We start from the raw sequence: 15523 nt of genomic DNA, 5'->3' as shown, positions 1-15523 counted from the left end.
AAATAAAGTAAAAATAAAATAAAATAAAATTAAAAATAAAAGTAAAATTCAAAATAAGAGTAAAAATAAAAGTAAAAGTAAAAAACAAAAGTAAAAATGAAAATAATAAATAAAAAAAAAAATATATAAAAAATAAAAATAATAAATAATAAATAAAAAAAAAAATAATAAAAAAAATAAGATCGTATTGATTTTAGAATCAGGTGTCTAGTATGGTATGGCATACTAGGTAGATGGTAAGAATGGTTTTGAGCTTGAGTAGTGCTGCTTTGGCGGTGATCTGGGTTCGCGTGCTAACTGATTGCCTTGAACACCCGATAGATAAGATCAGCGCTTCATACGATTCTTTACACGAAGTCAGAAAAAGAGGTAGATAGGCTGATTGACAGTTTTGAACGGCTTGAGAGGGTCGTGCTCCGAAAATAGTACAGTATTTGAACAAGAACTATTTCATTTCAATAGCAGATAGAAGACCCTGGATGTTTTGCTATCGCGAAGTATTTCTTATGCTTCCATCAATACCAATAGCTATATTGAGTCGTAGCATAACACTTTGAAGTGCCATTTTTTTAAGGATAAGAAGCAACGACGTGTCGATAGCGTCATGTGCATCCCTTGTCCATAAAGCAATATATGTGTATTCGGCACACTGTTCGAGTTGGAAGGATGACGCCTGGAGCGAAGCAAGAACTGGCAGCCAAAATCAAGGTCTTGGATTATATTGAGGGCAAGCGGTCAGAGAACCCTGAGGCTGTTCTCATGTCTCTGACAGCAAGCGACAGGTCTTCAGTGTAAAGTCGTTCACTGACCCAGACAAATCATATGAGGTGGCAGTCGATTGGAAGGCGGGCGAAGTTGACCAGTTCAATGGGTGCACATGTCTTGATTTCTTTCGAGCAGAAATGTGCTGCAAGCATATCGCATTAGCGACGTTAGAGCTCCCTCATACCAGTTTTTTTTATCCTGGGGAAGTTAGAGAACAGTCTCTTTTAGAAAGCATTTTAGATGACAATGCACCTATTCCTGGAATACAAGAAGTAGTACAGGCTGTACAGAAAGCCTCTGATCTGTGCGAAGCACGACTTCCAGTGCTACCAGGACTCAAACTTAGTAATAAACGTCAGAGGCAACGGTGAATAAGTAATTTCTAGATAAATATAAAATATGAACAGGTTCAAAGCATTGAGTGAAGTTACGATTTCATATTTTATTCAGCTAATTATTACAAAAAAACAATAAAGTTTTTTTTTTTCTTTTTCTTTTTCTTTTTCTTTTTTTTTTCTTTTTCTTTTTCTTTCAAATGTTTCTACTTAAAAAAAACAATAAGTTTTTTTTTTTTTTTTTTTTTCCTCTTTTTCTTTCAAATATTTCTACTTCACAAAAAAACAATAAAGTTTTTTTTCTTTTTTTTTTTTCCTCGCTTCAAATATCATTCATCCTTCTCCAAGTTTGTGCATCCATATTGGGATCAGGGGTAGGATATCGACGTTGAGCAAACTCCTTGTATAAACTTACTATTTCTTCTCTTTCTTGTTTACGTCTTCTTTCTTCTTCGTCTCCTTCCTCTTCCTCATCCTTATTCGCTTCCTCGTCCATGGCCTTCTCCTCCTCCTTAGCCTTAGCCTCGTTCTTCTTCTTACCCCTAGCCTTCTCCTTACCTCTATCCTTCACCTTAGCCTCTTGTCGTTGTCGTTGCGATTGTGATGATTGCTGTCGTGTTTGCTGCTCCAGTCGATGGAGCTCTTCTCTTTTTCTTTGAGCTTCAATCTCTGCACGGACAGCTCTTTGCTGGGTTCGCAAAATGAACGGCTTAGGTTGAGTCAGAGGCCTCACCTCCTTCTTGGGTATAGGTTGCCTAGGAGGAAGAACCACCGCCTTTGGATTCTTAATCCTCCCCTCTTCTTCCAACAGCCTCTCTTCCTCCTCCCGCTGTTGAAGCCGTGCCCAGTATCGTTTGTTTCTACCTTCAGTCTCAAACTGGAAGGGTTTAGGGATTGTCCCTGTGGGCTTGGGCTTCGGCTTCAGCGTGGGCATCGGCGTTGATGCGCGCTTTATTGGTTTGGGCGCGAGTGGCCGAGATGCCAGAGGGTCGTATCGCCTCTTGGCGATAACTGGCGACTTTGGAGCCGCCAGTCTGGTTTTCACCAACGCTTGTGCCTTTGGTGGCGATGGTGGTGGCGGTGGCGGCGTTGCCTCTGTTTTTGGCTGTTGAGGTCGTGGCGTCGGCTTTGGGCGTACACCAAGAGGATCATATCGTCTCTTGGTGACCACAGGGGATTTAGGAGCTGTCAGTCGTGTTTTCTCCACTTTAGCTACACTCGAGGTTCCTGATCTTTGAAGGACCTATGCACGTGTATTGTGTATTAGAGAAAATAATAATTCTGTTACAACGATTCTTTACAGACACACATTTATACATAAAATATATAATACACATATTTCAGAACTCAAGAACAACAGCAACAACAACAGCAATAAAATATAAAACAAAATAAAACAATTAAAATAAAATAAAGTAAAATAGTGTAAAATAAAATAAAGCTCTCCACTGAAGACTCTACAACAAGTTAAGCAATTACCTTTTTTTGACTCATGAGTACACTCTTTTCAAGCTGCTGCTTGCGTTCTGAGAGAGGAATAAAAGGTGACTTGGGCTTAGCTTGCTGCTCATTGGCGATTAGGTCTTGCAGAACCGGTGAAACTGATGTAGCAACTGGTGGCGCTGATGTAGCAACTGGCAGCATTGGTGCAACAACCTGTGGATTAGAATGTGACTTGGTAGCATTGTTTTTATTGATGTGTGGAGTTGGATCATAAAAGATGGAGGGCTCTTCTTTATGTTTTTGCTGTTGTTGTAGCCATTGCTTGCCTTGAAGATATGCTCTTGCCATACGAATATTTCGAAGTGGTGTCATCTTTGCGTTCTTCTGTTCTTGCGTACCGGGTAAGTTGGGAAGGCTCATAATTATAAAGGGGGTATCGGGTATCAGGTATCAGGTATCAGGTATCAGGTATCAGGTAACAAGGCAATAGGTAAGAGCTTCTGAAGCTTGGACAAGTGGAATGGTTGAATGAAGAAAGGAAAAAAGGTAATCACAACTTATTAACTTTATATACGACGCGACATTGTAGGCACGTGAAACCGCGGTCACTAATAAAAGAAAGGCGTGTTGTACACCAGTGTTTTGTTAACAGCTCGCTGAAGTTCCCTTAAATTTTTTTAGTGTTCTATTCAATAAAACCAGCCTATCAGCTTCCACTTACTCAATACGTATGTACACAACCTCCGTCAAACGAAGCTATTCTCATTTGACATGGCATACTAAAAAAGGAAAAATAGTGCTTCAGCTATTTAGTCACGTTGTCGAACACTCCCACCACGCCACACGTCTTGGTCAATATAGGCATCCGCAATGATGCAAACATTGTTTGTTCATCAGCATTACTCTAAAGTTGAGCAAAACTCGTTGTTCCTCAACAGCTGTTTAACCTACGTGAAAAAAGAAGTAAGTACATTTACATTTAATATCGGACTGCAAATACACCGAGCTGTGCTGTCCGTAATAGATATCGGTCTACAATAATGATAAATATGGCATTCATGCAGCAGCAACAAGAGTACTGAAGATAAATGCAGTACTTCACACAGGACTCGAGATTAGCTGTCGGTTTTGCACCACTATCTAACAAAAGATCATGGGGTATTCATATTGCAATGAGCTTCTAATGATATCATGCAAATGGTATATGATTCAGCGGATCACGATGTTTGGTATCAGGTACTGGAATCGCTTGTCAAACATACAACATGTACAGGAAAGAAGGAGTAATGTTCGAAAGTCATGTTCAGTACATACTGCAGGTAGGGACCGTCGCTTTCTGGTCAAGAACTTTGATGATAAGACTGGTATACTTATTGATGTCAAAGCAAGGTCGAATACTAAATTGCTTCATACTCTGAAGCCCTATGTGGAAGATATTATGCAAGGATCTTATGGATTCCAAAAAGCAAGACCTTCCCTGTGTGGCTATGCTATCAGCTGCGAATTTTCTATTCCAGTACGACGAACAAAAGCAAACTCTTTGAAAAACCTGCAAGAAAAAAAAAACTGGATTTAGGTCGCATTTATTTTTGTTGTTCTGCAAGACCAGATTAAGGGATTCAAGAAACAACCCTTCAGAACTAATCGTGTAGATCTCACATACAAAGGAACTTCTAGATGTCAAGCAGGGATTAATTTGCAAGCAGGACCTAGGGAAATATAAAGAACAGGGTGAGTGTACAACACGAATTAAGATACATTGATAATATCCTATTTTTATTAAAAATAGCTTTTTGAAGAATGAAAAATAAAAATTTGGGACTATCCAGACCTGACTCATTATATTACAATTCGCAGATCAAATGGCAAGTGGTCTCTATTGATATTGATTTTTGTGTTAGTTTAGGTGAGAAGGACAGAAGATGTAGAAGAGAAGTGGAACTGAAGAGACAAAGAGACAGCCAGACTTCCTCCAATAGTTAAGGCTTATTCCGGCCTGGAAAAGCAAGCTAGTGTGAATACCAGTTGTAACAGACAACTTTTTTAAATTGTATGGAAAAACCTCCATTTGTCATTAATTTCCGAGTTACCAGAGGCGCTTTAATATTTGCCGAAAATCCGAAAGTTACAAACAACTACAGAACCTTTTTCTTGTGCTCTTCATTGCACAAAAAAATGTATAAATACTCCACGGGTGTGGTGTGAAACCATATCTCTATCTTTTCGCAAGCAAGCCCTTATTTCTTCTACAAACTTACAGCAATCATCATGTCTACACCTTCACACAAATATCGGTCAATCCAGCCTATCAACGATGAAAAACTGTTGACCCTAGAACAAAAACAGGAAATATTACAAAAATGGGATAGGCACGTAGCAAACTGCAACATAGAGGTCGGAGGAGAATCTCTATTTGAACCTGAAAAAAAAGTGTTCTGCGATTTCCTAAACATTCCAACGAAGACCTTTAACAACATACTAGCCAAAAGGGAAGAACTGCTGAACATTCCGGCCAACCAGTCCTCCGTGCGATATCGCCTTACAGCCAAAAGCAAATCGTTCTACCCAGTTGAAGTGATCCTTAACCATACCATTGAGCACTTCAGACGCGAGCTTCTTCTGCCTGTCGGTGGCTTGACAGTGCAGCTCATGGGAAGCGCAATTTATACGCTCCTTGAGTCCTCCGTGGGTAAGCTTACCTTTGACAAACCCAAATTTTCGAAGGGTTGGCTAAATGGCTTCAGAAGCGGTATGGACTCAAGACGTTTAAGCTTCAAGGAGAGGCGGCGTCAGTCAACATGGAGGAGATTCGCCCCCAATTGGACTGTATTAAAAATATCCTCAGTCAATATAGGCTCGAAGACATTTACAATTGCGATGAGACTGATTTGTTCCTTCAGTCCACATCTTCCTGGAGTATGGATTATGAATGGGCTTCTCGTGCCATGGTTTCTGGCACTAAGGTGCAGAGCACAAGGATTTCAATTCTTTTCGGCACAAATGCAACAGGAACCGATCAGCGCAAGCCCTTCATGTTGAGTAAGTGAAAAAATAGTATGAAGTTGGTACGAATAAAACACCATATTAATCCATTATTTTTTGCCATTATAGGCGAGAATTTGCCACAGGGATTCAAGGGAGCTAGAGAACTATTCCATTCAAAGTTTGAAGTTTTGCCATGGAAGAAGCCGAAGGACAAGTTGTGGATATCTCCCGGGGTTTTTTGAAGGAGAGTTCAGCAAGCTTCCAGTGGAGCTTCAAAGGGCACTTTACGAACCCTGGATTGGTAAAAGACCAGATTACATGACGATCTCAGTCTTTGAGATTTGGTTACTTCGGTTCCAGCTGAGTATCGCAGCCCAAGCTCCTGACCGCCGAGTCGCATTGTTGTTGGACAACGCCACGTGCCATATGCCTAGGGATATTGTGCGTGAACAACTTCGCAATGTACAGCTGGTGTTTCTTCCGAAAAATTCAACAAGCATGACACAGCCTCTTGATGCTGGCATAATAGCTGTATTCAAAATGAATTACAAAAAAGAATGCTTATTGAAGACTTTTTTTAAACGTCAGCAAGCACTGAGCGCGGGGATAGATGGAGCCAGGGTACGGAGGATGGGAATTGATAACATTGTAGGATGGGAAAATTGTTGCGCGAGCTTGGGCTGATGTGAAACAACAGTCGATTCGAAACTGTTTCGCACACGTCCCAATTTTCTGTAAGCAGCAAGAGGCTGAGCTCAGAGGAGCAGAAACTCAGTCTCGAGATCCTGGGGTTACTATGGCATAGACCAAATACGGAGAAGTCTTTTTGCTGAGCAACAGAGACTCTTGATGCTGAAGATATTCCTTTGAATTACGGACAAGATCCAGAAATAAGACCAGTTCAGAGCTCTCTTGAATCCGACGCCATGGTGTTGGCATTGTCCAAGCTCCTAGATGGATCCCGTCCTATTTGCCAGTACATTGATTCAATGCTGGAAACGTCCCATTTCATAGAATTTTTTAACCGTGAGAACAGGACTGATCTGGTAATCGGCCCCATGGGATAGGAGAAGATCTTGAAGAAGAGAACATGGACGACGATGATGATTATGAACCCAGTATTTCTTCTGACAGCCCTGTCGTGGATGGCTACAGCAATACTCTGTCCCCAGAGACGAGAAATCTCCAAACGCGGAGACAGGTATATAGCTCATACAGTGTTGCTCGGGAGGCATCGTCTGAAGAAATGGAAGAAATGGAGGAAATGGATCTGGATGGCGACAGGCGCGATATATGCATGAATCCTGAAATCGATCTTCAGGACCCATACATACTTTTTTGAGGCTTCAACGGTGCTAGAACACTTTGGTTACAGCGAGGTGCACAAAGACTAGAGGTTCTGTATGACTCTACAGCTAAAGAAGATACGATTTGCATCCCCGAGAGTCAATTCGAGAAGCACCGACTTCTGTATGAAGATGAGTTAAAGAAGCGGCGGATGGCATCTCAAATAGTAGAGGAGGATCGAAAAATTAGAGATATGTATTTGAATGGTGTAGGAAGTTACCAGCTGATGGGCAAACTCACACAGCTGCAAAATCCATCAGCGCAGTCACCAAGCTTAATGCAGTGTGCGTTAACTCCGCCCTCGGCCCCGGCTCCATCCCTACCTTTGACTCCATCTTCGTCTTCATATTCTATTCACCTTCATACCCATCCATACCCTTGGCCCCATTCTCGTCAGCATTTCCACCAAATCTAAGGCAGCGTGCGTTGGTCCCAGCCTCAGTCTCATCCCTATCCTCGGTCCGGATCTCGTCTTCATCCTCAATTTCGCCATCATGCCAACCTTCACTCCCATCCTCACTCCCATCCTTACCCTCATCAGTACATCCAAGGCAGCGGACGCTAGCTCCGGCCCCAGTAGATACACGACGTTTCATCCGACCATAGATCGGACGAACCAGATGGAGGTCCTTCACCCTCGATAAAATCGTCGCCTATCCTTTGTGTTGTTTAGCTGATTTGTAGCTCGCTGTAGTGGATCCTTTCGTCTCTTAGTTTTCGTTTGTTCATTCATTCATTCGTTCGTTCTCCTTTTTTCCTTCTCTTTTCTTTGTGCAGTACCGCTAGTTACCAAAAATAATCATTGCCAAATTGAAAAGATAAAACTATATATTGAACTAAAGCCATGCACGAGGGCTTTAACATACTGATGAAGGTTGTAGAAAGACAGATGTCTAAAAGTAAGAAATGACTCGCAGACATCATTTAAGCAAGCACAGGTTAAATAGGTCTCAATCAATATCTTTGCTATCATTATTTGGTATTTGCATCATTCAAAGTTGAGTAGTTAATAAGGCGAGATAAAAAATTGTTATTTTGAATATATATATTGATTATTACTGATGGTATATGTATATCAATTGAAAATATTACGGAAAAGAAGGAGGAAGGGGAAATGCAAAAAATGATCTCATGTTGATGAGGAGGGAGAAGATAAAATTGTTTTTGTTCAATTCACAGTCACTCTTCACCCTCTTGGATGATGAGCGACAGAACTCGCATTGTTTAACTACCCCTATTCACAAGTTCACCTCGCATTAACCTACACAAAGCAAGAATATACTTAAATATAGTCTCACAACTCTTTCTGGTGTCCATCTCGTTATTCAATTGAAGGTAGGTGGGTTACATCCAAAGTTCGGTACTGCGCAATATCCTCGCCTCTCTCCGTCTGTGTATCCAGCGTACATTCGATAAGCGTCCATTTGATGCGTCTGTAACAATTCCGTAAGACTTAGCAAGCTGGTATTCTTCATCTCCTCAACTCGTTTTCTTTCTTTTGTTGCACTGCCACGTCGAGCTGCACCATATTGTTTGCAGCCTTGAACATAATTTTCTTTCTCACCTCGGTGATTACAAGAATTTGAGATCCATGTGGCGCTCAAGTAAGCGAAGTCCACGGTCCTTGACCGCGCTTACCCACAAATCTATGTTGTTGCGCCAGAAAACATTTCTGACTTAAAGAAAACTCCATTGCTCCAACCATTATAGTATCGATGATTGTTGACCTTGTAGCCTCATTTGCACTTGGGTCGAACATATAGACATTGTTCCTGAGAGACACTGTTTCACAACTTGATCGAGCATATTCGCTTCTTCAATTGTCAAATCGCTGACCTCAATCTTAAAATCTGGTAGGGCTCCCGGATATGCTGCCACTTTATACTCTACAACGACGTCATTCCAGGTCCATGACGAAAATTGCTTAGATGGACTGTCCAAAGATATAGAAAGGGTTCGAGACTTTTTATCCAGAGCTTTTTCCAAAATAGCACGCAGTTGCTCGTTGCTTCTCAACAACACAGGGTGACCCCATCATGCACATATATTTGGATGTATTCGTATTCGTCTTCATCAATTTTCTCAAAATGTTGGCGAAGGACTTGCCGCAGTTCCTCAAGAGTTGCTGTTTGAGTATCAGTGTTAAATTGGCAAACAATCCTTTTTCCTTCTCTTTTGTGCACAATCCCAAGCGCTAGTTTAAATAAGTTATATTAGAATGCTTCTTTCGAAATCATAAGTTTCAAATAGTCTTTGCAACGTCGATCGCCACTTACATATCTCTGTGGCTCTCAAATCATTATTAGTTTGATCGACCTGTCGAGCTTGTAGATCCGACAGTTGTTTCTGTAAATATGCGATCTCTTCTAATTTTAGATCCAGTTGTTTCTGTAAATCTGTCGTCTCTAATAAAAATGAAATTAAAAAATTAAAAAGGAGTTCAAGTTACTGATGCAATTAATATTTTTGAATTGTTTTTTACCTGAAATTGGTACTTCAACAATGACCTGTATAGCTCTTTTAGACAGTTTGTTAAAGACATCTGAGAGAATGCTCGTTGAAGGTAGTTTCGTGGCGTCGTCCTGGTTCTTTAATTCAATTGGCTGATCCTCGTTTCCAAAGGGGATGGAGACGCTCCAAGTTTGAAGATCCTTGGGCTTGATGTTTGAGGCCCACAGTAATATTGGAGTAGATGGCTTTCTTGAGATCGTCTACAGTGGCATCTTTCTGACACGATAGCTTGTGAAGGGCGTCTTTTCTCCATCAACAATGCAAAATAGTTTGACCATGGTTGAAATAGCTCGATATAAAATGAAAAGTATGATGAAAATAAAGGCATAAAAAAAAAAAACAAACAGATGGGATGGGTTGACATTGAATGCGTCATATATCACGTGACTTTTGCCTGTTGTGGCTGGTCATTAATAGTTATATAAATTAATTATAACTATTTTATTTTTACTTTGTATCTACTAATCGGGACATTCTGTCAATCCACAGTTAAAAGAACCTTTGTGCAAAGCCTTAAGCTATCGGTGAGTCCACCTCACCTAGAAAGCATCACAGTCAGGCCTGTAGGCTAAGTTATAAAAGCCAAAGAACTTCTTCCTCAATAAAGTCTTTAGTTTTCCCCATACGTCTTGTTCTTGCTATTATCTTTTCCCCTTTTCACAACAAGCATTTGCCGTCCAGGAACTCAGTTTGTGAGCTAACCTATAAAGCTCCCATCTTTCTCTTTCGGCTTCCTATGGCGCTGTTTGTCGTCAAGGTTGTTTGTCTTTATTTTCTCTTGTTATTCTTGTTGACACTCTTTGTACTGTCCTTTCCTGATTTTGTGTCTCTCTTTTTGCCCCTTAAGCAAAGATACACCTACTATTTACAACATGCCGATATTGTAATAGTTTATTAAGTCAAATTCCAGTGTATGCCCATTAATAGGCAAAATGTTTCATAGGTTTCACGTACAGACACAGAGACACAGAGGTTAGAATTCAGGCACATGTCTTTTCACTACATCTAACTGAAAAGTAGAAACTAAAAGTATCTTTAGTTACACGCGCGTAGCGCGCTCACAAAGCGGTCTGATCTGATCAACACCTTGCTTCATACTCAATTCTTCATTCCCGCATTCCATTCCACTCATTCCACTCATTCCTCATCTGTACTCATTCCGTACTCAAAGGAAAATAACGCGCTTGAGGGAAGCTAACAATTGATCAAGCTCACTAAGATAGCGATTGAACAATTGAAATATGAGGAGAGTATATTCTTGAACTGGACTTGACAATATGAGCTAAAAGTATAAAACCATGTTCGCTTACATTTTTCTTTTTTATTCTTTTCTTTTATACATTATACATCATCGCTATTTATTACGATAACCACTACTTGCAACACTTGATCGTACTCACAAATATCTACCCAATTCCCTCAACAAAAAATATAAAGTAACCTATCAAGATGCCCCGCACTATCGCTTCTTCTTCTTCTGGCAACGCTGCCTCTTCATCAATAAACTCAGGTCCAAGCGGGACCTTCTTCGAATTTAGCGTGAAGCAAGGGAAAGAAGGAAGAAGTGGCTATGCACGAAAGGCTAAGGAAGCCAGAGATGAAAAAGAAAAAAGGAGAGAGATCCGCGAGGGCAAAAGAAGGGCCTGTTCTGTAGGCGTCCACAACGTCTCCGAGGAACACACCCCTCGCAAGCGGATCTACTCCCAAGACACGATTATCGGTGCAACAACTGATAACTCTTCCAGCCACCTTCAGTCGCCTTTTTCGTCTGAAGAAACAGCAGAGCAGAGAAAAACCTGTGCTAACCATGTTCTCGAATCTCTCCTCGCCAACAAGAATCCCTCAAAGACATTGCTGCAGTACAAGACATACTTGAAAGCTTGGCAGGTAAGTTTATTATTTTGTTTATTTGTTTATTTTATTTTTTAGGACAGTCAAATTTTTTTTTTCATGCTTCGTAATACAAAATATGCAAATACAATATAAATGATAGGTGTTCTGCAGCACAAGAGAAAAAGGGGACTGCAGCGTTGACGCAAGAAAAATGTTAAAGTTTTTCGAGGAGGTTGTTTTCAAGCGCACAGTAAAGAAATATATTGATTCAAACGCGGGATTCAGTGGCGTCGTTGGAAAGGCTTCATCACAAGCGGCCAGATCAGTGTTAGAGGGCAAGCTGACTCGCGAAAATAAGAGAAAACCAAAGGCTTGGAAAGCAGAGACAGAGGAAAGTATTTTTCAGGATGTTGTCCATGAGCTGGAGCAAAATTATAGCCAACGTAATTCACAGCCTTATGAGACTCCGGCATTTGAGGGGTTTGAGGAAGCCTCCCAAGGTGACAAAGACGATGCAGGAAGCGAAGACGAGGAACAAAATCACTCGCAACCAGCTGAAGAAGAGGCCCTCATGTCTGCTGAACCACAAGCCCTCATGGTCTCCTCCATTGCGGAAAGAGCAAAAAGTAAATCTAGTGTAATCATGTAACCAAAATAACCTTGTTCAAAGCTGTGGCTCACTCTTAATTGACATTCTGACACTTCATTTTAATCCAAATATAGTTCTTTCGCATCCGCAAACTGATGAGACTGGCCGAAGATTCATCTATGCGCCTATCTCGATAGAAACAGTGGATTGTGCCAGGAAGGCATTAATTTATCTCTACAAGGAGCAAGCGTCATCAAAGGTGGATTGGCCAAACCCTGCACCTCATCCGCGCAAGGATATCCCGCTGAAGGAGGCTATCGAGGAATACGAGGGGAAACTAGTGTACGACACCTCATTCCAGGGATCGACGCGCACTGATACCTGTTCTATTCGCGACCCCTATAATGAGAAGCAGTTCATTCGGATGGCCCTCCATACGTGGGGTATGAAGCCAATGCTGCGGCTAAAAGGGAAGCGAGTGTACCATGCGGAAGGTAGATTTCAATATATGCGTGAGCGCCTTTGCATCTTGGCACGACACCATATGCTGCTGCGAGATGAAGACATTCGCAATCTTAACCTATCTGATGTGTTCAGTATCATGTCTTCCCATCCGGCAAGTGGGTCCCAGCCAGCTCTCGGACTTACGTTTTGCATATCTCGTGGCAAAACAAATAAAAAGGGTGTTAAGCTTTATGCAACCGCCTTTCGTCATAAAGTTTTTTACAGGTGTACTGTAGGAGCGTTTGGCTTCTACATGTTAGAACGATTTATGGTAAGAGATTTGTGCCATTCTTGTCTCTTCTTACTGCAATATAGGTTATGTACTTTCCTAGCTCGTTGTTAAATGTTGGGTCGCGTACCATTCCTATAATAGCTGGATAAGGAGGATGTCCCAAACTTCGCTGATCCTGACGATTGGTACAACATCAAGCTTTTGGTCGCGGCTAGTACGATCGAGAAGCGCAACGCAGGCCTTCGCAAGAATGCTGTTGCACCAAAGACTCAAATCGATGCCACAGCTTCTGTGATGCGAACCTGTGGCATTTATTCGACCAAGGTCACTCACGCCGGTCGACACGCAGGAACATCAGATGCGTACCGTCTGGGCTTAGGCTTGGAGCATATCCGTCACCTTGGGCGTTGGGTAATGGGACAGATGGAGAGTTTCTATGCTCCAAAGAACCCCACCACTGGCGCGTTTTATATGGCTCATTTCAACAAGGAACAGGAACCTTATATCCTTGAGCGTAATCTCGTTATCCCTGACTTGGAGCTGCAGAGGAAAATTTTCCCTTGGATCGAAGGGAACTTTAACAGCAGCGTTAGAGAGAATGAGGAATGGGTCAAGGATTGTAATGATGCTATGACAGATGTAAACCCGGATCTCATCACGGAGGACGACCTGCACTGGGGAGGCTGGCAGGAGCGTATGCGCCATTCGACAGCGGCTAGGGATCAAGATGAAGAAACTACGGGAAGCTCCGCCGCAACGGCCAATAAGCTCATGAACAGCGCAATGATTGATCGAAGAGCTTTCCTACTATTGCTGGTACAAATGAGGAGAGTTATCCTTCAAGACGCCGTGCTGTACCTGAAGCCTGACAGCAAAGGAAGGACTCTGAGCAATAAGCTTTTAGAATCACTTCCAGAAATCTTTGAGAGTCAGCTGTTCCTTGACTTTCAGAGAGAGCTCCTTCGTGCGATCGAAGTGCATCAGCAGAGCGCCAATGTTGTCAATCCATTAGTCCCAGTTGACAAACATGTGGTCTCCAACGCGCTAAACAGCCTTAGTCACCAGAATGCATCTCTTGAAGCAGCTATTGCTCGGCAAGGAGCACAAATGGCACAGCAAGAAGCACAACAAAGGGCGCAGTTGTCTGCCATGAGCTCAGAGCTCGCGACGCTAAAGCAGCAAATGGAGATAGTGATACATTTATTGCAGGATCCGTCAGCTCGCCAAGCTCCAGCGCATCCCTTGAATTCAGCCGGTCTTCTTGGGCCATATCCCCATACTATGCCAAGCTATCCTGCTCTGCGCAGAGTCCCTCAACAGCAGCCGTTTGCGACGCGTCCCCCACAGGTACCTCAACAGCACTCATCGCTGGTTCAAGCTCCTCTACATTGCTTCCAACGAGCGCCAGAGCCATCGCATCACTCGTCCCCAGGCCCCAGCTCATCAAGCGCCACTTTCAAATGGAAAGCAGACCGCGGAAAGCTCACAGTGGCAGATGCTTGGGATGAGTTTCATGGGCCCCTTGCAGCATTTAAAAGATTGAACCCGAGTTGGCCAGTGAATACATCAGACCAAAGGGCCTACAATCGACGATATGAGTTAATTAGGCTGATCAACGAAGCAGCACGAAGGGAAGGTCGCAATCCTGAAGACATTGTTGCTGAGTGGTCACAGGCAAATGAGGGAAAGACTATTAACTCACTGTTGATATCCATGAAAGCTAGGGAGCAAGAGGATCCTGAAGATGACCAATAAATGACAATACACTTCCCAGGTAGGTAACAATAGCATATATAGAAGCATGTACGATAGTAACATATATAATAATAGATATAGTAATAAAATACTAAATGCATTAATTGCTTTGCCAAAAAAATAAAATAAAAAGAAATTGGTATGTTTGTGAGTCGCGCGTTTGCGATCCGTTTGGCGTTTGGTAGCGTCTAAACGCACTTTCTCCTCATTTCCGTTGAGGGAAATAAATGGCGAATAGTATGGAGTATGGATAAAGGGAATGTTAGTTTAGATTAACTTGACCAGATGTGGTCTGTAAAAAGTCAAATAATACCAGAATAGCAAGGTATCTGAAATACTAATGATTGAAAAGGAAGGAATATACGCCGTTTTCACTACATTTTACGCATTCTGTGGTTTATATTGACTACATTATACGCACTTTGACTTAAATATACGCCAAAATGGTTACACAAACAAGACACAGAGCAGTGACAGTCACATTTCAAGACACAGAGCACTCCCTGTCTTAATATTGATTCAGATTCGCTCTATATACTGTAATAGTTTATTAAGTCAAATTCCAGTGTATGCCCATTAATAGGCAAAATGTTTCATAGGTTTCACGTACAGACACAGAGACACAGAGGTTAGAATTCAGGCACATGTCTTTTCACTACATCTAACTGAAAAGTAGAAACTAAAAGTATCTTTAGTTACACGCGCGTAGCGCGCTCACAAAGCGGTCTGATCTGATCAACACCTTGCTTCATACTCAATTCTTCATTCCCGCATTCCATTCCACTCATTCCACTCATTCCTCATCTGTACTCATTCCGTACTCAAAGGAAAATAACGCGCTTGAGGGAAGCTAACAATTGATCAAGCTCACTAAGATAGCGATTGAACAATTGAAATATGAGGAGAGTATATTCTTGAACTGGACTTGACAATATGAGCTAAAAGTATAAAACCATGTTCGCTTACATTTTTCTTTTTTATTCTTTTCTTTTATACATTATACATCATCGCTATTTATTACGATAACCACTACTTGCAACACTTGATCGTACTCACAAATATCTACCCAATTCCCTCAACAAAAAATATAAAGTAACCTATCAAGATGCCCCGCACTATCGCTTCTTCTTCTTCTGGCAACGCTGCCTCTTCATCAATAAACTCAGGTCCAAGCGGGACCTTCTTCGAATTTAGCGTGAAGCAAGGGAAAGAAGGAAGAAGTGG

The 15523-nt window shown here is 41.7% G+C and overlaps 3 protein-coding genes across 3 annotated transcripts; 2 read left to right on the top strand and 1 right to left on the bottom strand.

Moving 5' to 3' along the window:
• Window positions 1-642: 642 nt before the first annotated feature.
• Window positions 643-1136, top strand: BCR41DRAFT_423377 (hypothetical protein; the record flags this gene model as incomplete). Its single annotated transcript, XM_022030296.1, has 2 exons — window positions 643-791; window positions 977-1136. The coding sequence occupies exons 1-2, from the start codon at window positions 667-669 to the stop codon at window positions 1134-1136; spliced, it is 285 nt and encodes a 94-aa protein (XP_021879736.1). The 5' UTR covers window positions 643-666.
• A 5482-nt stretch (window positions 1137-6618) lies between these two features.
• Window positions 6619-7581, top strand: BCR41DRAFT_423375 (hypothetical protein; the record flags this gene model as incomplete). Its single annotated transcript, XM_022030295.1, has 3 exons — window positions 6619-6729; window positions 6904-6998; window positions 7088-7581. 3 exons carry the CDS (start codon window positions 6619-6621, stop codon window positions 7479-7481), a joined length of 600 nt encoding a protein of 199 aa, XP_021879735.1. The 3' UTR covers window positions 7482-7581.
• An 866-nt stretch (window positions 7582-8447) lies between these two features.
• On the bottom strand, window positions 8448-9860 carry BCR41DRAFT_423374 (hypothetical protein; the record flags this gene model as incomplete). Its single annotated transcript, XM_022030294.1, has 6 exons — window positions 8448-8521; window positions 8633-8808; window positions 8898-9000; window positions 9152-9280; window positions 9358-9575; window positions 9838-9860. 6 exons carry the CDS (start codon window positions 9858-9860, stop codon window positions 8448-8450), a joined length of 723 nt encoding a protein of 240 aa, XP_021879734.1.
• Window positions 9861-15523: the final 5663 nt, after the last annotated feature.

Source organism: Lobosporangium transversale (assembly GCF_002105155.1).
Source record: "Lobosporangium transversale strain NRRL 3116 chromosome Unknown BCR41scaffold_27, whole genome shotgun sequence".
NCBI classification, from domain to species: Eukaryota; Fungi; Mortierellomycota; class Mortierellomycetes; order Mortierellales; family Mortierellaceae; genus Lobosporangium; species Lobosporangium transversale.
This window is presented reverse-complemented; position numbering and strand designations above follow the sequence as displayed.